The following is a 14,211-nucleotide window of genomic DNA, read 5'->3' as shown; positions in this document are numbered from 1 at the left end:
GACAGCTGTATGACTTTTTATATCTTTCTATTTACCACACGACTTACACCCCTGTCTAATAGTTCACAGTGTCCCGAAACAGAACCAGCAAATCTCCCCGGGCCAGCAGAGTGGCTCCGTTCCAGCTCAGATGAAACCCATCCTTTTTCAACAGGCTTTTTCAGTCCCAGAACAGATCCCAATGATCCAAGGTCCCCGAACATGACGCCACCTCTCCAGCCATTGCTTGAGCTCCTTTAATTCCCTCTCTCAGCCGGGGGAGAATTTCATGTGTATATTTCATGTGCCCCAGAGCGCAGTCTTGGCTCGGGGGGGGGGGGGGGGGGGGTCAGTGGGTATGATCCAGGGCTGAGGTGGAGCGGTTCCTCGCTCGGTGAGCGAATTGAGGTTGCTGAGAGGGCAGGCAACAAAGGTGGAGCTGTGCCCGCGAGCGGTGCAGCCCTGATTATATCGAATGGCAGAGGGGCACCGAGTGGCCACTGTGGTATTCCACTGCAATGGGATTATTGTTGTTCGAAATACTGACACATGCTTGGAATGAGATGATGACAGCTCCCTCAGTATAACACACACATACAGGATATAAGGTGCTGGCTGTACCTTCCTCTGCATGTGTATGTGTGTGTGTGCACACTGATGTATAACATGCCAAGTGAGCCCTTCCCACTGCATGATGGGATATAGCCCTCACCAAGCTCCCAATCTCCTTCACTGTCTCCCTGAGGGGAACACGAGCTCCCCCTCTGGTCACGGGCAGTATACGCAGCTTCCCGCTCACCCGCTCCAACCCCATTGGTTGGAGGACTCCCTGGTCCTCCAGGCTCCACCCCCTGGCCCCGTGCGCCCCCATTGGTTGGAGGATCCCGCCCCGGCACCGCCCCTGCACTCCGCGCTCTCCCGTTGGCTGGAGGACCAGCGGTCCTCCGAGGCGGGTGGGAGGGGTGAGCGGCCTCCTGATTGGTCGGGGGCGGCGTGTCAATCAGAGTCGGGTCACGTGGGTCTCCGAGGGGGGGGGGAGGGGGGGAGGCACCAGGCGCCGCCCGCCCGAGCGAGAAGCGATCGGACATTCGCCGGTTTGTATTTGACCGCGATCGGACCTCCCTGATGTCGGCTCACCACAATCACTGTTCACCGGCGGCTACCCGTTGAGCGGTTTCGGTGTCCGGGGGGTGGGCGATGGTTATTGTGTCGCAGACGGGATCCGTTACCGACCGAACAGGGAGGGGGAGGGGGAGTTGACCGTTTTCTCCTGGTGAGGGTCCGCACTGCGCCCGCGCAGATCTGAGGCCAGCGACGGGGGGGGCGTTAGGTGTCCACTGAGTCTGCGCGGCTGCCGGCCGTGACGGAGGAGCGGCTGCGCGCAGGGAAGGCTGAACGGCTCACTTGCGCGTGTGCTCACCGCTGCCGGCACCGAGCATGCGTATTTCGTGCCATTGGCCAACCCTTCCCATCCTAGCCGGTGCCGGTATTGCGCATGCGCTTACACCTTCCGTGGGTGCTGGGGACAATAGGGCGGTTTCACCCGCGCGGGGTGGTCTGGGTAAAGGCGGCCACTAGGTTGGGGTCTGACCTGGAGGGAATGGAGGAGGGGGGGGGGGGGTGCAAGGTTATTAGAATACCAGTGCAGACAGGTCCATTGGCCAAACAGCCCAGAACACCCCCCGCCCCCGCACCCTAACCTGCACATCCCTGGGCACTATGGGTAATTTAGCACGGCCAATCCACCCTAACCTGCACATCCCTGGGCACTATGGGTAATTTAGCACGGCCAATCCACCCGAACCTGCACATTCCTGGGCACTATGGGTAATTTAGCACAGCCAATCCACCCTAAACTGCACATTCCTGGGCACTATGGGTAATTTAGCACGGCCAATCCACCCTAACCTGCACATCCCTGGGCACTATGGGTAATTTAGCACGGCCAACCCACCCTAACCTGCACATCCCTGGACACTATGGGACAATTTAGCACGGCCAATCCACCCGAACCTGCACATCCCTGGGCACTATGGGTAATTTAGCACGGCCGATCCACCCGAACCTGCACATTCCTGGGCACTATGGGTAATTTAGCACAGCCAATCCACCCTAAACTGCACATTCCTGGGCACTATGGGTAATTTAGCACGGCCAATCCACCCTAACCTGCACATCCCTGGGCACTATGGGTAATTTAGCATGGCCAATCCACCCTAACCTGCACATCCCTGGGCACTATGGGCAATTTAGCACGTCCAATCCACCCTAACCTGCACATTCCTGGGCACTATGGGTAATTTAGCACGGCCAACCCACCCTAACCAGCACATCCCTGGGCACTATGGGTAATTTAGCACGGCCAACCCACCCTAACCTGCACATCCCTGGGCACTATGGGTAATTTAGCACGTCCAATCCACCCTAACCTGCACATTCCTGGGCACTATGGGTAATTTAGCACGGCCAACCCACCCTAACCAGCACATCCCTGGGCACTATGGGTAATTTAGCACGGCCAACCCACCCTAACCTGCACATCCCTGGGCACTATGGGTAATTTAGCACGGCCAACCCACCCTAACGTGCACATCCCTGGGCACTATGGGTAATTTAGCACGGCCAACCCACCCTAACCTGCACATCCCTGGGCACTACGGGTAATTTAGCACGGCCAACCCACCCTAACCTGCACATCCCTGTGCACTATGGGTAATTTAGCACGGCCAATCCACCCACACCTACACATCCCTGTGGACTATGGGTAATTTAGCACGGCCAATCCACCCTAACCTTTACATCCCTGGGCACAATGGGAAATTTAGCATGGCGAATCCACCCTAGCCTGTACATTCCTGGGCACCATGGGTAATTTAGCATGGCCAATCCCCCTCATCTGCACATCCCTGGGCACTATGGGTAATTTAGCATGGCCAATCCACCCTAATCTGCACATCCTTGGGCACTATGGGTAATTTAGCATGGTCAATCCACCCTAACCTACACAACTCTGGGCACCATGGGTAATTTAGCATGGCCAATCCCCCTCATCTGCACATCCCTGGACACTATGGGTAATTTAGCACGGCCAACCCACCCTAACCTGCACATCCCTGTGCACTATGGGTAATTTATCACGGCCAACCCACCCTAAACTGCACATCCCTGTGCACTAGGGGTTATTTACCATGGCCAAACCGCCTTAACCTGCATATCCCTGGGCACTATGGGCAATTTAGCATGGCCAATCCACCCTAACCTGCACATCCCTGGGCACTATGGGTAATTTAGCACGGCTAATCCAACCTAACCTGCACATCCCTGGGCACTATGGGTAATTTAGCAAGGCCCATCCACCCTAACCTGCACATCCCTGGGCACTTTGGGTAATTTAGCACGGCCAATCCCACTCTAACCTGCACATCCCTAGGCACTATGGGTAATTTAGCACGGCCAATCCGCCCTAACCTGTATATCCCTGGGCACAATGGGTAATTTAGCACGGCCAATCCCCCTCACCTACACATCCCTGGGGACTATGGATAATTTAGCACGGCCAATCCACCCTAATCTGCACATCCCTGGGGACTATGGGTAATTTAGCACGGCCAATCCACCCACACCTACACATCCCTGTGGACTATGGGTAATTTAGCACCGCCAATCAACCCTAACCTGCACATCCCTGGGCACTATGGGTAATTTAGCATGGCCAATCCACGCTAACCTGTACATCCCTGGGCACTATGGGTAATTTAGCACGGCCAATCCACCCTAACCTACACATCCCTGGGCACAATGGGTGATTTACAATGGCCAATCCACCCTAGCCTGTACATCCCTGGGCACTATGGGTAATTTAGCACGGCCAATCCCCCTTATCTGCACATCCCTGGGCACTATGGGTAATTTAGCATGGCCAATCTACCCTAATCTGCACATCCCTGGGCACTATGGGCAATTTAGCATGGCCAACACACCCTAACCTGCACATCCCTGGGCACTATGGGTAGTTTAGCATGGCCAACCCACCCTAACGTACACAACCCTGGGCACTATGGGTAATTTAGCATCGCCAATCCCCCTCATCTGCACATCCCTGGGCACTATGCGTAATTTAGCATGGCAAACCCACCCTAACCTGCACATCGTGGGGCACCAGGGGTAATTTAGCATGGCCAATTCACCCTGCCCTACAAAACCCTGGGCACTATGGGAAATTTAGCATGGCCAATCCACCCTAGCCTGTACATTCCTGGGCACCATGGGTAATTTAGCATGGCCCATCCACCCTAACCTGCACATCCCTGTGCACTATGGGTAATTTAGCACGGCCAATCCAACTCTAACCTGCACATCCTTAGGCACTATGGGTAATTTAGCACGGCCAATCCACCCTAACCTGCACATCCCTGGGGACTATGGGTAATTTAGCACAGCCAATCCACCCACACCTACACATCCCTGGGCACTATGGGTAATTTAGCACCGGCAATCCACCCTAACCTGCACATCCCTGTGGACTATGGGTAATTTAGTACGGCCAATCCACCCTAACCTGCACATCCCTGGGCACTATGGGTAATTTAGTACGGCCAATCCACCCTAACCTGCACATCCCTGGGCACTATGGATAATTTAGCATGGCCAATCCACCCTAACCTGCACATCCCTGGGCACTATGGGTAATTTAGCACGGCCAATCCACCCTAACCTGCACATCCCTGGGTACTTTGGGTAATTTAGCACGGCCAATCCACCCTAACCTGTACATCCCTGGACACTATGGGTAATTTAGCACGGCCAATCCACCCTAATCTGCACATCCCTGGGCACTATGGGTAATTTAGCACGGTCAATCCCCCTCATCTGCACATCCCTGGGCACTATGGGTAATTTAGCATGGCCAACCCACCCTAACCTGCACATCCCTGGGCACTATGGGTAATTTAGCATGGCCAACCCACCCTAACGTACACAACCCTGGGCACTATGGGTAATTTAGCACGGCCAATTCACCCTAACCTGCACATCCCTGGGCTCTATGGGTAGTTTAGCATGGCCAATCCACCCTAACCTGCATATCCCTGGGCACTATGTGTAATTTAGCATGGCCAGTCACCCTAACCTGCACATCCCAGTGCACTATGGGTAATCTAGCACGGCTAATCCACCCTAACCTGCACGTCCCTGGGCACTATGGGTAATTTAGCATGGCTAATCCACCCTAACCTACACAACCCTGGGCACTCTGGGTAATTTAGCACGGCCAGTCCACCCTAACCTGCACATTCCTGGGCACTATGGGTAATTTAGCATGGCCAATCCACCCGAACCTGCACATTCCTGGACACTGTGGGTAATTTAGCACGGCCAATCCACCCTAACCTACACATCCCTGGGCACTATGGGTAATTTAGCACGGCCAATCCACCCTAACCTGCACATCACTGGGCACTATGGGTAATTTAGCATCGCCAATCCACCCTAACCTGCACATCCCTGGGGCACTATGGGTAATTTAGCACGGCCAACCCACCCTAACCTGCACATCCCTGGGCACTATGGGTAATTTAGCACGGCCAATCCACCCTAACCTGCACATCCCTGGGTACTAAGTGTGAATTGTCCATGCCAAATTGCCGATCGTGCCCAGGGTTGTGCACAAGGTTGAGGTCCTTCAGCCCGTTTGATCTGCTGTCGGTTTTGACTCAGTGAGATCGCAGCCAACCTGATCTCTGACGGCTGTACCTTTTCCTGCCTTACTGCCCCCCCGATTAACGGCCTGTCCCTCTTCGCGTTGACACCACTTTCTGACCCAGTGTCGACAGCCCAAGGTCCTTGTCCTGTTTGGTGGAAACCGTCTCCACGGAGTGTGATTGATCTGATCCTCCTCAACTCCACTCTCCCCCGAATATTTTAGTCCCCTTCTTGATTTCACATCTCCCTCAGCCTTGAATGGAATCAGTGATCCAGCCCTCTGCAGGAAAGAATCTCACCGATTCACTCCTCTCGGAGAGTGAAGCAATTCCTCCCTCTCTCTGTCTTCAAAACCCTTCTTCTGTGCTGGTGCTCCCCCCATCCGAGATTCTCCCACTCACAAGGGCCGCAGATGTCGGAGATTCGAGTCGAGAGTGTGGCACTGGAAAAGCACAGCAGGTCGGGCAGCGTCCGAGGAGCAGGAGAGTCGACGTTTCAGGTCTGACCCGCTGTGCCACAATCTCGTCTCCCCAACGAGACCAGGCCCCAACCCTCCCCCTCATCAGACAGTCCCTTCGTCCCCAAGACCAGCCAAGTGACCCAGCTCTGGGCTGCCTGCTTGGATATGGGGTGGGGGGGTGTGGGGTGGTGGGATTCTCGATCTGGTTTGCCCAGGGCTGATAGCTTCTGTCTCTTGTCTCTCCCCCCCCTCAGGTCTGAGGCTGCCCTCGCTGGATATCGGCCATGGAGGATGTGCAGACACCAGGATCAGAGGAGACGCCTGGGCAGGACCTGGGGTCTGTGGTGGTGGTCAATCCAGACGTCCCGGTGCCCGCTCCCGGGCCCAAGGGCGGGGTCGACAAGCCCTTCTCGTGCCCAGGCTGTGGCCTGGGTTTCCGTCGGGCGTCCAACATGGCGCGGCACCGGTGCCGACGGGACGGGGAGCGCCCGTACCCCTGCGGGGACTGCGCCCGGGCCTTCAACTACCCCTCGGAGCTGGCCATCCACCGGCGCAGCCACACCCGGGAGCGGCCCTTCATCTGCTCCGCTTGTGGCAAGGGCTTCCTGTACTCCTCCAACCTACTGACCCACCAGCGGGTCCACACTGGTGAGCGGCCCTTCGCCTGCCCGCTCTGCGGCAAGGGCTTCACCCGCTCCTCCAGCCTGGCCGCCCACCAGCGGGTCCACTCAGACGAGCGCCCGTACCCGTGTGACGGATGCCAGCGCCGCTTCAAGAGTGAGAAGGAGCTGAAGATCCACCAGCGGCTGCACCAGGGCGAGCGGCCGTTCCCCTGCGGTATCTGTGGCAAGGGCTTCACCCAGCTGGCAGTGCTGCTGGCCCACCAGCGGGCACACACCGGCGAGCGGCCCTTCGCCTGCTCACTGTGCGGCAAGGCCTTTGCCCGCTCCTCCAGTCTGACCGCCCACGCTGGCGTCCACTCGGATGAGCGCCCCTTCCCCTGTGAGCTCTGTCAGAAACGCTTCAAGAGTTCCAAGGAGCTGAAGGTGCACCGCCAGGTCCACTCCGAGGAGCGGCCCTACCCGTGCGGCGTGTGCGGTGAGCGTTTTCGCCAAGCCCGTAACCTCCAGGCCCACCGCCGCACCCACACTGGCGAGCGGCCCTTCGCCTGCTCCCTGTGTGCCAAACGCTTTGCCCGCTCCTCCAGCCTGTTGGCCCACCAGCGGGTCCACTCTGACGACCGGCCCTTCCCCTGCCCCGAGTGCCCCAAGCGCTTTAAGAGTGCCCGGGAGCTGGCGACCCACCGGCGGGTGCACAGCGGTGAGAGGCCGTACCCCTGCCCGGTGTGCCCGCGCCGTTTCACCCAACCCTCCATCCTTCAGACCCACCGGCGGGTCCACACTGGGGAGAGGCCGTACGCGTGCCCAGTCTGCCCACGCCGATTTATCTGTGCCTCCTCGCTGCTCAACCACCGCAGGGTGCACACCCGCGAGCGCCCCTTCCCATGCCCTGTCTGTGGTAAGTGCTTCCGACAGTCTGCCAACCTGCAGACCCACCGGCGACTCCACCTCTGACCTGTGGGGGGAGCCCCCCCCTTCACCCAGCCCTCCATCCTGCAGTTAAACCTGTGACCTGTGGGGGGAGCCCCCTCTTCACCCAACCCTCCATCCTGCAGTTACCCCTGTGACCTGTGGGGGGTGCCACCTCTTCACCCAGCCCTCAATCCTGCAGTTATCCCTGTGACCTGTGGGGGAGCCCCCCTCTTCACCCAGCCCTCCATCCTGCAGTTACCCCTGTGACCTGTGGGAGGAGCCCCCTCTTCACCCAGCCCTCCATCCTGCAGTTACCCCTGTGACCTGTGGGGGAGCCCCCCTCTTCACCCAGCCCTCCATCCTGCAGTTACCCCTGTGACCTGTGGGAGGAGCCCCCTCTTCACCCAGCCCTCCATCCTGCAGTTACCCCTGTGACCTGTGGGAGGAGCCACCTCTTTACCCAGCCCTCCATCCTGCAGTTATCCCTGTGACCTGTGGGGGAGCCCCCCTCTTCACCCAGCCCTCCATCCTGCAGTTACTCCTGTGACCTGTCGGGGGAGCCCCCTCTTCACCCAGCCCTCCATCCTGCAGTTATCCCTGTGACCTGTGGGAGGAGCCCCCTCTTCACCCAGCCCTCCATCCTGCAGTTACTCCTGTGACCTGTCGGGGGAGCCCCCCCTTCACCCAGCCCTCCATCCTGCAGTTACCCCTGTGACCTGTGGGAGGAGCCCCCTCTTCACCCAGCCATCCATCCTGCAGTTACCCCTGTGACCTGTGGGGGAGCCCCCCTCTTCACCCAGCCCTCCATCCTGCAGTTACCCCTGTGACCTGTGGGAGGAGCCCCCCCCTTCACCCAGCCCTCCATCCTGCAGTTACCCCTGTGACCTGTCGGGGGAGCCCCCCTCTTCACCCAGCCCTCCATCCTGCAGTTACTCCTGTGACCTGTCGGGGGAGCCCCCTCTTCACCCAGCCCTCCATCCTGCAGTTATCCCTGTGACCTGTGGGAGGAGCCCCCTCTTCACCCAGCCCTCCATCCTGCAGTTACTCCTGTGACCTGTCGGGGGAGCCCCCCCTTCACCCAGCCCTCCATCCTGCAGTTACCCCTGTGACCTGTGGGAGGAGCCCCCCCCTTCACCCAGCCCTCCATCCTGCAGTTACCCCTGTGACCTGTCGGGGGAGCCCCCTCTTCACCCAGCCCTCCATCCTGCAGTTACCCCTGTGACCTGTCGGGGGAGCCCCCTCTTCACCCAGCCCTCCATCCTGCAGTTACTCCTGTGACCTGTCGGGGGAGCCACCCTCTTCACCCAGCCCTCCATCCTGCAGTTACTCCTGTGACCTGTCGGGGGAGCCCCCCCTTCACCCAGCCCTCCATCCTGCAGTTATCCCTGTGACCTGTGGGAGGAGCCCCCTCTTCACCCAGCCCTCCATCCTGCAGTTACTCCTGTGACCTGTCGGGGGAGCCCCCCCTTCACCCAGCCCTCCATCCTGCAGTTACCCCTGTGACCTGTGGGAGGAGCCCCCCCCTTCACCCAGCCCTCCATCCTGCAGTTACCCCTGTGACCTGTGGGAGGAGCCACCTCTTCACCCAGCCCTCCATCCTGCAGTTACCCCTGTGACCTGTGGGGGGTGCCCCCTCTTCACCCAGCCCTCCATCCTGCAGTTACCCCTGTGACCTGTCGGGGGAGCCCCCTCTTCACCCAGCCCTCCATCCTGCAGTTACTCCTGTGACCTGTCGGGGGAGCCACCCTCTTCACCCAGCCCTCCATCCTGCAGTTACTCCTGTGACCTGTCGGGGGAGCCCCCTCTTCACCCAGCCCTCCATCCTGCAGTTATCCCTGTGACCTGTGGGAGGAGCCACCTCTTCACCCAGCCCTCCATCCTGCAGTTACCCCTGTGACCTGTGGGGGGTGCCCCCTCTTCACCCAGCCCTCCATCCTGCAGTTACCCCTGTGACCTGTCGGGGGAGCCCCCTCTTCACCCAGCCCTCCATCCTGCAGTTACTCCTGTGACCTGTCGGGGGAGCCCCCCCTTCACCCAGCCCTCCATCCTGCAGTTACCCCTGTGACCTGTGGGAGGAGCCCCCCCCTTCACCCAGCCCTCCATCCTGCAGTTACCCCTGTGACCTGTGGGAGGAGCCACCTCTTCACCCAGCCCTCCATCCTGCAGTTACCCCTGTGACCTGTCGGGGGAGCCCCCCCCTTCACCCAGCCCTCCATCCTGCAGTTACCCCTGTGACCTGTGGGAGGAGCCCCCCCCTTCACCCACCCCTCCATCCTGCAGTTACCCCTGTGACCTGTCGGGGGAGCCCCCTCTTCACCCAGCCCTCCATCCTGCAGTTACCCCTGTGACCTGTGGGGGGAGCCCCCTCTTCACCCAGCCCTCCATCCTGCAGTTACCCCCCTGACCTGTGGGAGGTGCTCCTGTGCACTAAGCTGCCAGCTCCCAGTGTTGATGTCAGCTCCCAGGTTGGTGGGACAGGAGGGGTATATCCCGTCCAGGGGGTATGTCCGGGAGTGGGTGGGGAGGCTGGGCTTGTTGTTATCGAACAGGGGGCACTTCACTCAATAAGGTCAGAGACATGGGCTGAAGGGGACTGTTCAATGGCCGATGGAATAGGGGGCATGGAGAAAGTGGGGGTGGGGGGGTGTGAGGTGAAGGCTGAGGTTTGTAGATAACTCTGTGCAGTGTGGGGTGAACAGGAGGCCATTCAGCCCCTCCTCCCCCCTCCAGGCTGTTACACAGGAACAGGAGGCCATTCAGCCCCTCCGCACACCTCCAGGCTGTTACACAGGAACAGGAGGCCATTCAGCCCCTTCCTCCTCCAGGCTGTTACACAGGAACAGGAGGCCATTCAGCCCCTCCTCCCCCCTCCAGGCTGTTACACAGGAACAGGAGGCCATTCAGCCCCTCCCTCCTCCAGGCTGTGACACAGGAACAGGAGGCCATTCAGCCCCTCCTCCCTCCTCCAGGCTGTTACACAGGAACAGGAGGCCATTCAGCCCCTCCTCCCCCCTCCAGACTGTTACACAGGAACAGGAGGCCATTCAGCCCCTCCTCCCTCCTCCAGACTTCCACAGGAACAGGAGGCCATTCAGCCCCTCCTCCAGACTGTTACACAGGAACAGGAGGCCATTCAGCCCCTCCTCCCTCCAGACTGTTCCACAGGAACAGGAGGCCATTCAGCCCCTCCCTCCAGCCTGCGATACAAGTGGAGACCATTCTGTGCGGGGCGTTCGTTAACAATTGAATGAGGATAATGAGGGAAATGAGAAGGGGGACCGATGGAGTGAGTGAAATGTTTTGAAGTGACCAAACGGGGTTGATGGTCTGGCCCAGAAACTGGACACAGCAGCGACGAGGCTGGTTTCACAAGGTGACTCTGTTTGGCTTCGGTGGCAAGTGAGTCCAACGGCTCCTGGATCAAAAGCTGGGGTTTGGGCTGGGGGGGGGGGTGGGGAACAATGGCCGAGTCTGCTCTCTCCCTGATGAAGGGCTGATGCCCGAAACGTCGATTCTCCTGCTCCTTGGATGCTGCCTGACCTGCTGTGCTTTTCCAGCACCACACTAATCCAGACTCTGTTGAAGAGCCAGCCCAGAAATGATGGGATCAATGGCCTCCTGCATTCATTCTGTGGAGGTTCCACTGTAGCAGCAGCATGTACCCTCTACAAGACTCACTGCAGCAACTCCCCGAGTCTCCTCAGACAGCACCTTCCCCCTCCCTACACCCCCTGACCCTCAGTGTGTACCCTCTACAAGACTCACTGCAGCAACTCCCCGAGTCTCCTCAGACAGCACCTTCCCCCTCCCTACACCCCCTGACCCTCAGTGTGTACCCTCTACAAGACTCACTGCAGCAACTCCCCGAGGCTCCTCAGACAGCACCTTCCCCAAACCCCCCTCACGGACACGTCCATCCTGAAGGACAAGGGGGGTGGGGGGAGGACAGATACACGGGAACACCAGCCCCCCCCCCCACAGCATGTTCCCCCCCCTCCCCATCCCGACTGGGCCCGTTCCTTCCTGGGTCTGAATCCTGGAGCTCCCTCCCTGAGGGAGATGGGTCTAACCCTCCAGCACGGGACAAGGGGGGGGGGGGGGAAGCCCACCCACCCACCACCTCAAGGGGGGGCAACTAGGGACGGGCTGATAAATGCTGGGGCCAGGCAGCGACACGTGCAGACAGTGTTTCGGCTGCAGGATCTGACCAAGTGTTCTCGAAAACTTGAATGAAGAACCAGCCTTGAGCTGAGATGATCGAATCCGAGATTGAGAATTGCTGCCAGACCATACAGAGAGGCGACCTCTGTCTCACAATGTGGGGTTTTTTTTAAAAAAAAGGTGTATTCCTCAGCATTAAATTGATTGTTTAGTCTTGTGTCTCTATCTAAGTATGATTGTGCTGCGTTTTCTGACTGTAGAACATCTGGAAAACCTATTAAACGTGAGATAAAGAGAGAATGGCTTGTGTCTTAGGATGAAACTAAGCTACGACCTGATGTTCCTTCCCCACTCAGTCAGAAACTCCTCTCTGATTCCACCCGACAGAAATCTTCGGTGGGATATGTGCGTCACTGGTGATGTGCAGTGCTGAATGCCTGTCCCTACCTACCCTTTGGACTGGGTGACGTGCTGGGACCATTTCAGAGGGCAAGCTCAGAGTCGACCCCGTTGACCTTTGGGCCAGACTGGGTTAAAGTGACAAGAGTTCTGGGTAATCAGTGATGGGTTCTTAAAATAATAATCGATAGTAAAGTTCAGCAATCCAAAATTTGGTCAAATCCAAACAGCCATCCCTCATTACTCAATCTTTCTCTCCCCATGCCACTGCCATTTAGGTCAACCGATGACTACGTGGTCAACACTGGGGCTAGATTCTTATTGAATTGAAATTTTACCAAGTGCAGTCATGGAATTCAAACCCCAGTCTAGGACTTTGTTTTGCCAACCTGGTGATAGTTTGAAGGGCTGATGCCCGAAACGTCGATTCTCCTGCTCCTTGGATGCTGCCTGACCTGCTGCACTTTTCCAGCAACACATTTTTCAGCTCCGATCTCCAGCATCTGCAGTCCTCACTTTCTCCTCGACTGGTGATATGATCGTTACACTGTTGCCAGCCTGTGAACTAGCTGAGTGCTTATGAAAAGTCAAAATAATACATGGATGTTAGCATGGCCTCTTAAGACCAGTCTTAGTTTATTAACTGAATTTCATTTCCACCAAGTGCTATGATAGGATTATGAATCCGTCTCTCCCAGGGGCCTTGGATTATTCCCATGTGCCAACCAGTGATCGTGATTTTAATTGTGTGCTGGTTATCGACACGGTGAACTTTAAATGATCGATTCCTCTTGGAAATACCTATGGAATCTTTGCACACCAAGGACTTGGGCAACATGTTCCAGATCACAGCAGTTGAGAGCATGGAAACAGACCATGCTGGTCACTAAATATCCAGATAAAAATTACTCGTTTACTATCTTCCCCCATCTCCTGTGGCTCCACACAAAGGATGCTTTGCTGATCTTTGAGGGGCACTATTCTCTCCCGAGTTACCCTTTTATCCTTAACATATTCGTAAAAACCCTTTGGATTCTTCTTAATTCTATTTGCCAAAGCTATCTCATGTTCCCTTTTTGCCCTCCTGATTTCCCTCTTAAATATACTCCTACTGCCTTTATACTCTTCTAAGGATTCACTCGATCTATCCTGTCTATACCTGACATATGCTTCCTTCTTTTTCTTAACCAAAATCTCAGGTTACAACAGGATCTTGATCAGATGGGCCAGTGGGTTAAGGAGTGGCAGGTGGAGTTCATTTTAGATAAATGTGAGGTGCTGCATTTTGGGAAAGCAAATCTTAGCAGGACTTATACACTTAATGGTAAGGTCCGAGGGAGTGTTGCTGAACAAAGAGACCTTGGAGTGCAGGTTCATAGCTCCTTGAAAGTGGAGTCACAGGTCGATAGGATAGTGAAGGCAGCGTTTGGTATGGTCTCCTTTATTGGTCAGAGTATTGAGTACAGGAGTTGGGAGGGTCATGTTGCGGCTGTACAGGACATTGGTTAGGGCCACTGTTGGAATATTGCGTGCAATTCTGGTCTCCTGACTATTGGAAGGATGTTGTGAAACTTAGAACATAGAATAACACAGTACAGGCCCTTCACTCTCTGTGTAAAGAACCAACCTTTGACATCTCCCCAAAACCTTCCTTCCCCAAAATCACCTTAAAGTTATTCCCCCTCGTGACAGCCATGTCTGCTCTGGGGAAAGGTCTCTGGCTATCCACTCTATCTCTGCCTCTCATTATCTTGTACACCTTTAACAAGTCAGCTGTCTTCCTTCTTCTCAACAGTGTGAGAAGCCCCTAGCTCACTCAAACCTCTCTTCATAAGACATGCCCTCCAATCCAGGCAGCATCCTGGTAAATCTCCTCTGCACCCTCTCTAAACCATCCAGGTCCTTCCCACAATGAGGCGACCAAAACTGGACACCATATTCCAAGTGTGGTCTGATCAGGGTTTTATAGAGTTGGCGCAT

General features: G+C 56.8%; 1 protein-coding gene across 3 annotated transcripts; it reads left to right on the top strand.

The window, feature by feature from the left end:
• Positions 1-1,000: 1,000 nt before the first annotated feature.
• LOC140460191 (uncharacterized) lies at positions 1,001-12,132 on the top strand. 3 transcript variants are annotated; one of them, XM_072554583.1, is made up of 3 exons: positions 1,001-1,073; positions 6,394-7,714; positions 9,233-12,132. In XM_072554583.1, exon 2 carries the CDS (start codon positions 6,424-6,426, stop codon positions 7,711-7,713), a length of 1,290 nt encoding a protein of 429 aa, XP_072410684.1. In that variant the 5' UTR covers positions 1,001-1,073; positions 6,394-6,423; the 3' UTR covers position 7,714; positions 9,233-12,132. The 3 variants fall into 3 exon arrangements, with proteins under 3 accessions (XP_072410684.1, XP_072410683.1, XP_072410682.1); XM_072554582.1 differs by having other exon boundaries at positions 7,772-12,132; XM_072554581.1 differs by having other exon boundaries at positions 6,394-12,132.
• The last annotated feature ends 2,079 nt before the right edge of the window (positions 12,133-14,211 follow it).

The sequence above is a fragment of the Chiloscyllium punctatum genome, chromosome 36 (assembly GCF_047496795.1).
Source record: "Chiloscyllium punctatum isolate Juve2018m chromosome 36, sChiPun1.3, whole genome shotgun sequence".
Taxonomy (NCBI): Eukaryota; Metazoa; Chordata; class Chondrichthyes; order Orectolobiformes; family Hemiscylliidae; genus Chiloscyllium; species Chiloscyllium punctatum.
The sequence above is the reverse complement of the archived record's forward strand: the minus strand, read 5'-3'. Positions and strand labels throughout refer to the sequence as shown.

Bases quoted from the DNA above. Each gene is read 5' to 3' on its own strand.
- LOC140460191 (XM_072554583.1), top strand. From the start codon at position 6,424: ATGGAGGATGTGCAGACACCAGGATCAGAGGAGACGCCTGGGCAGGAC.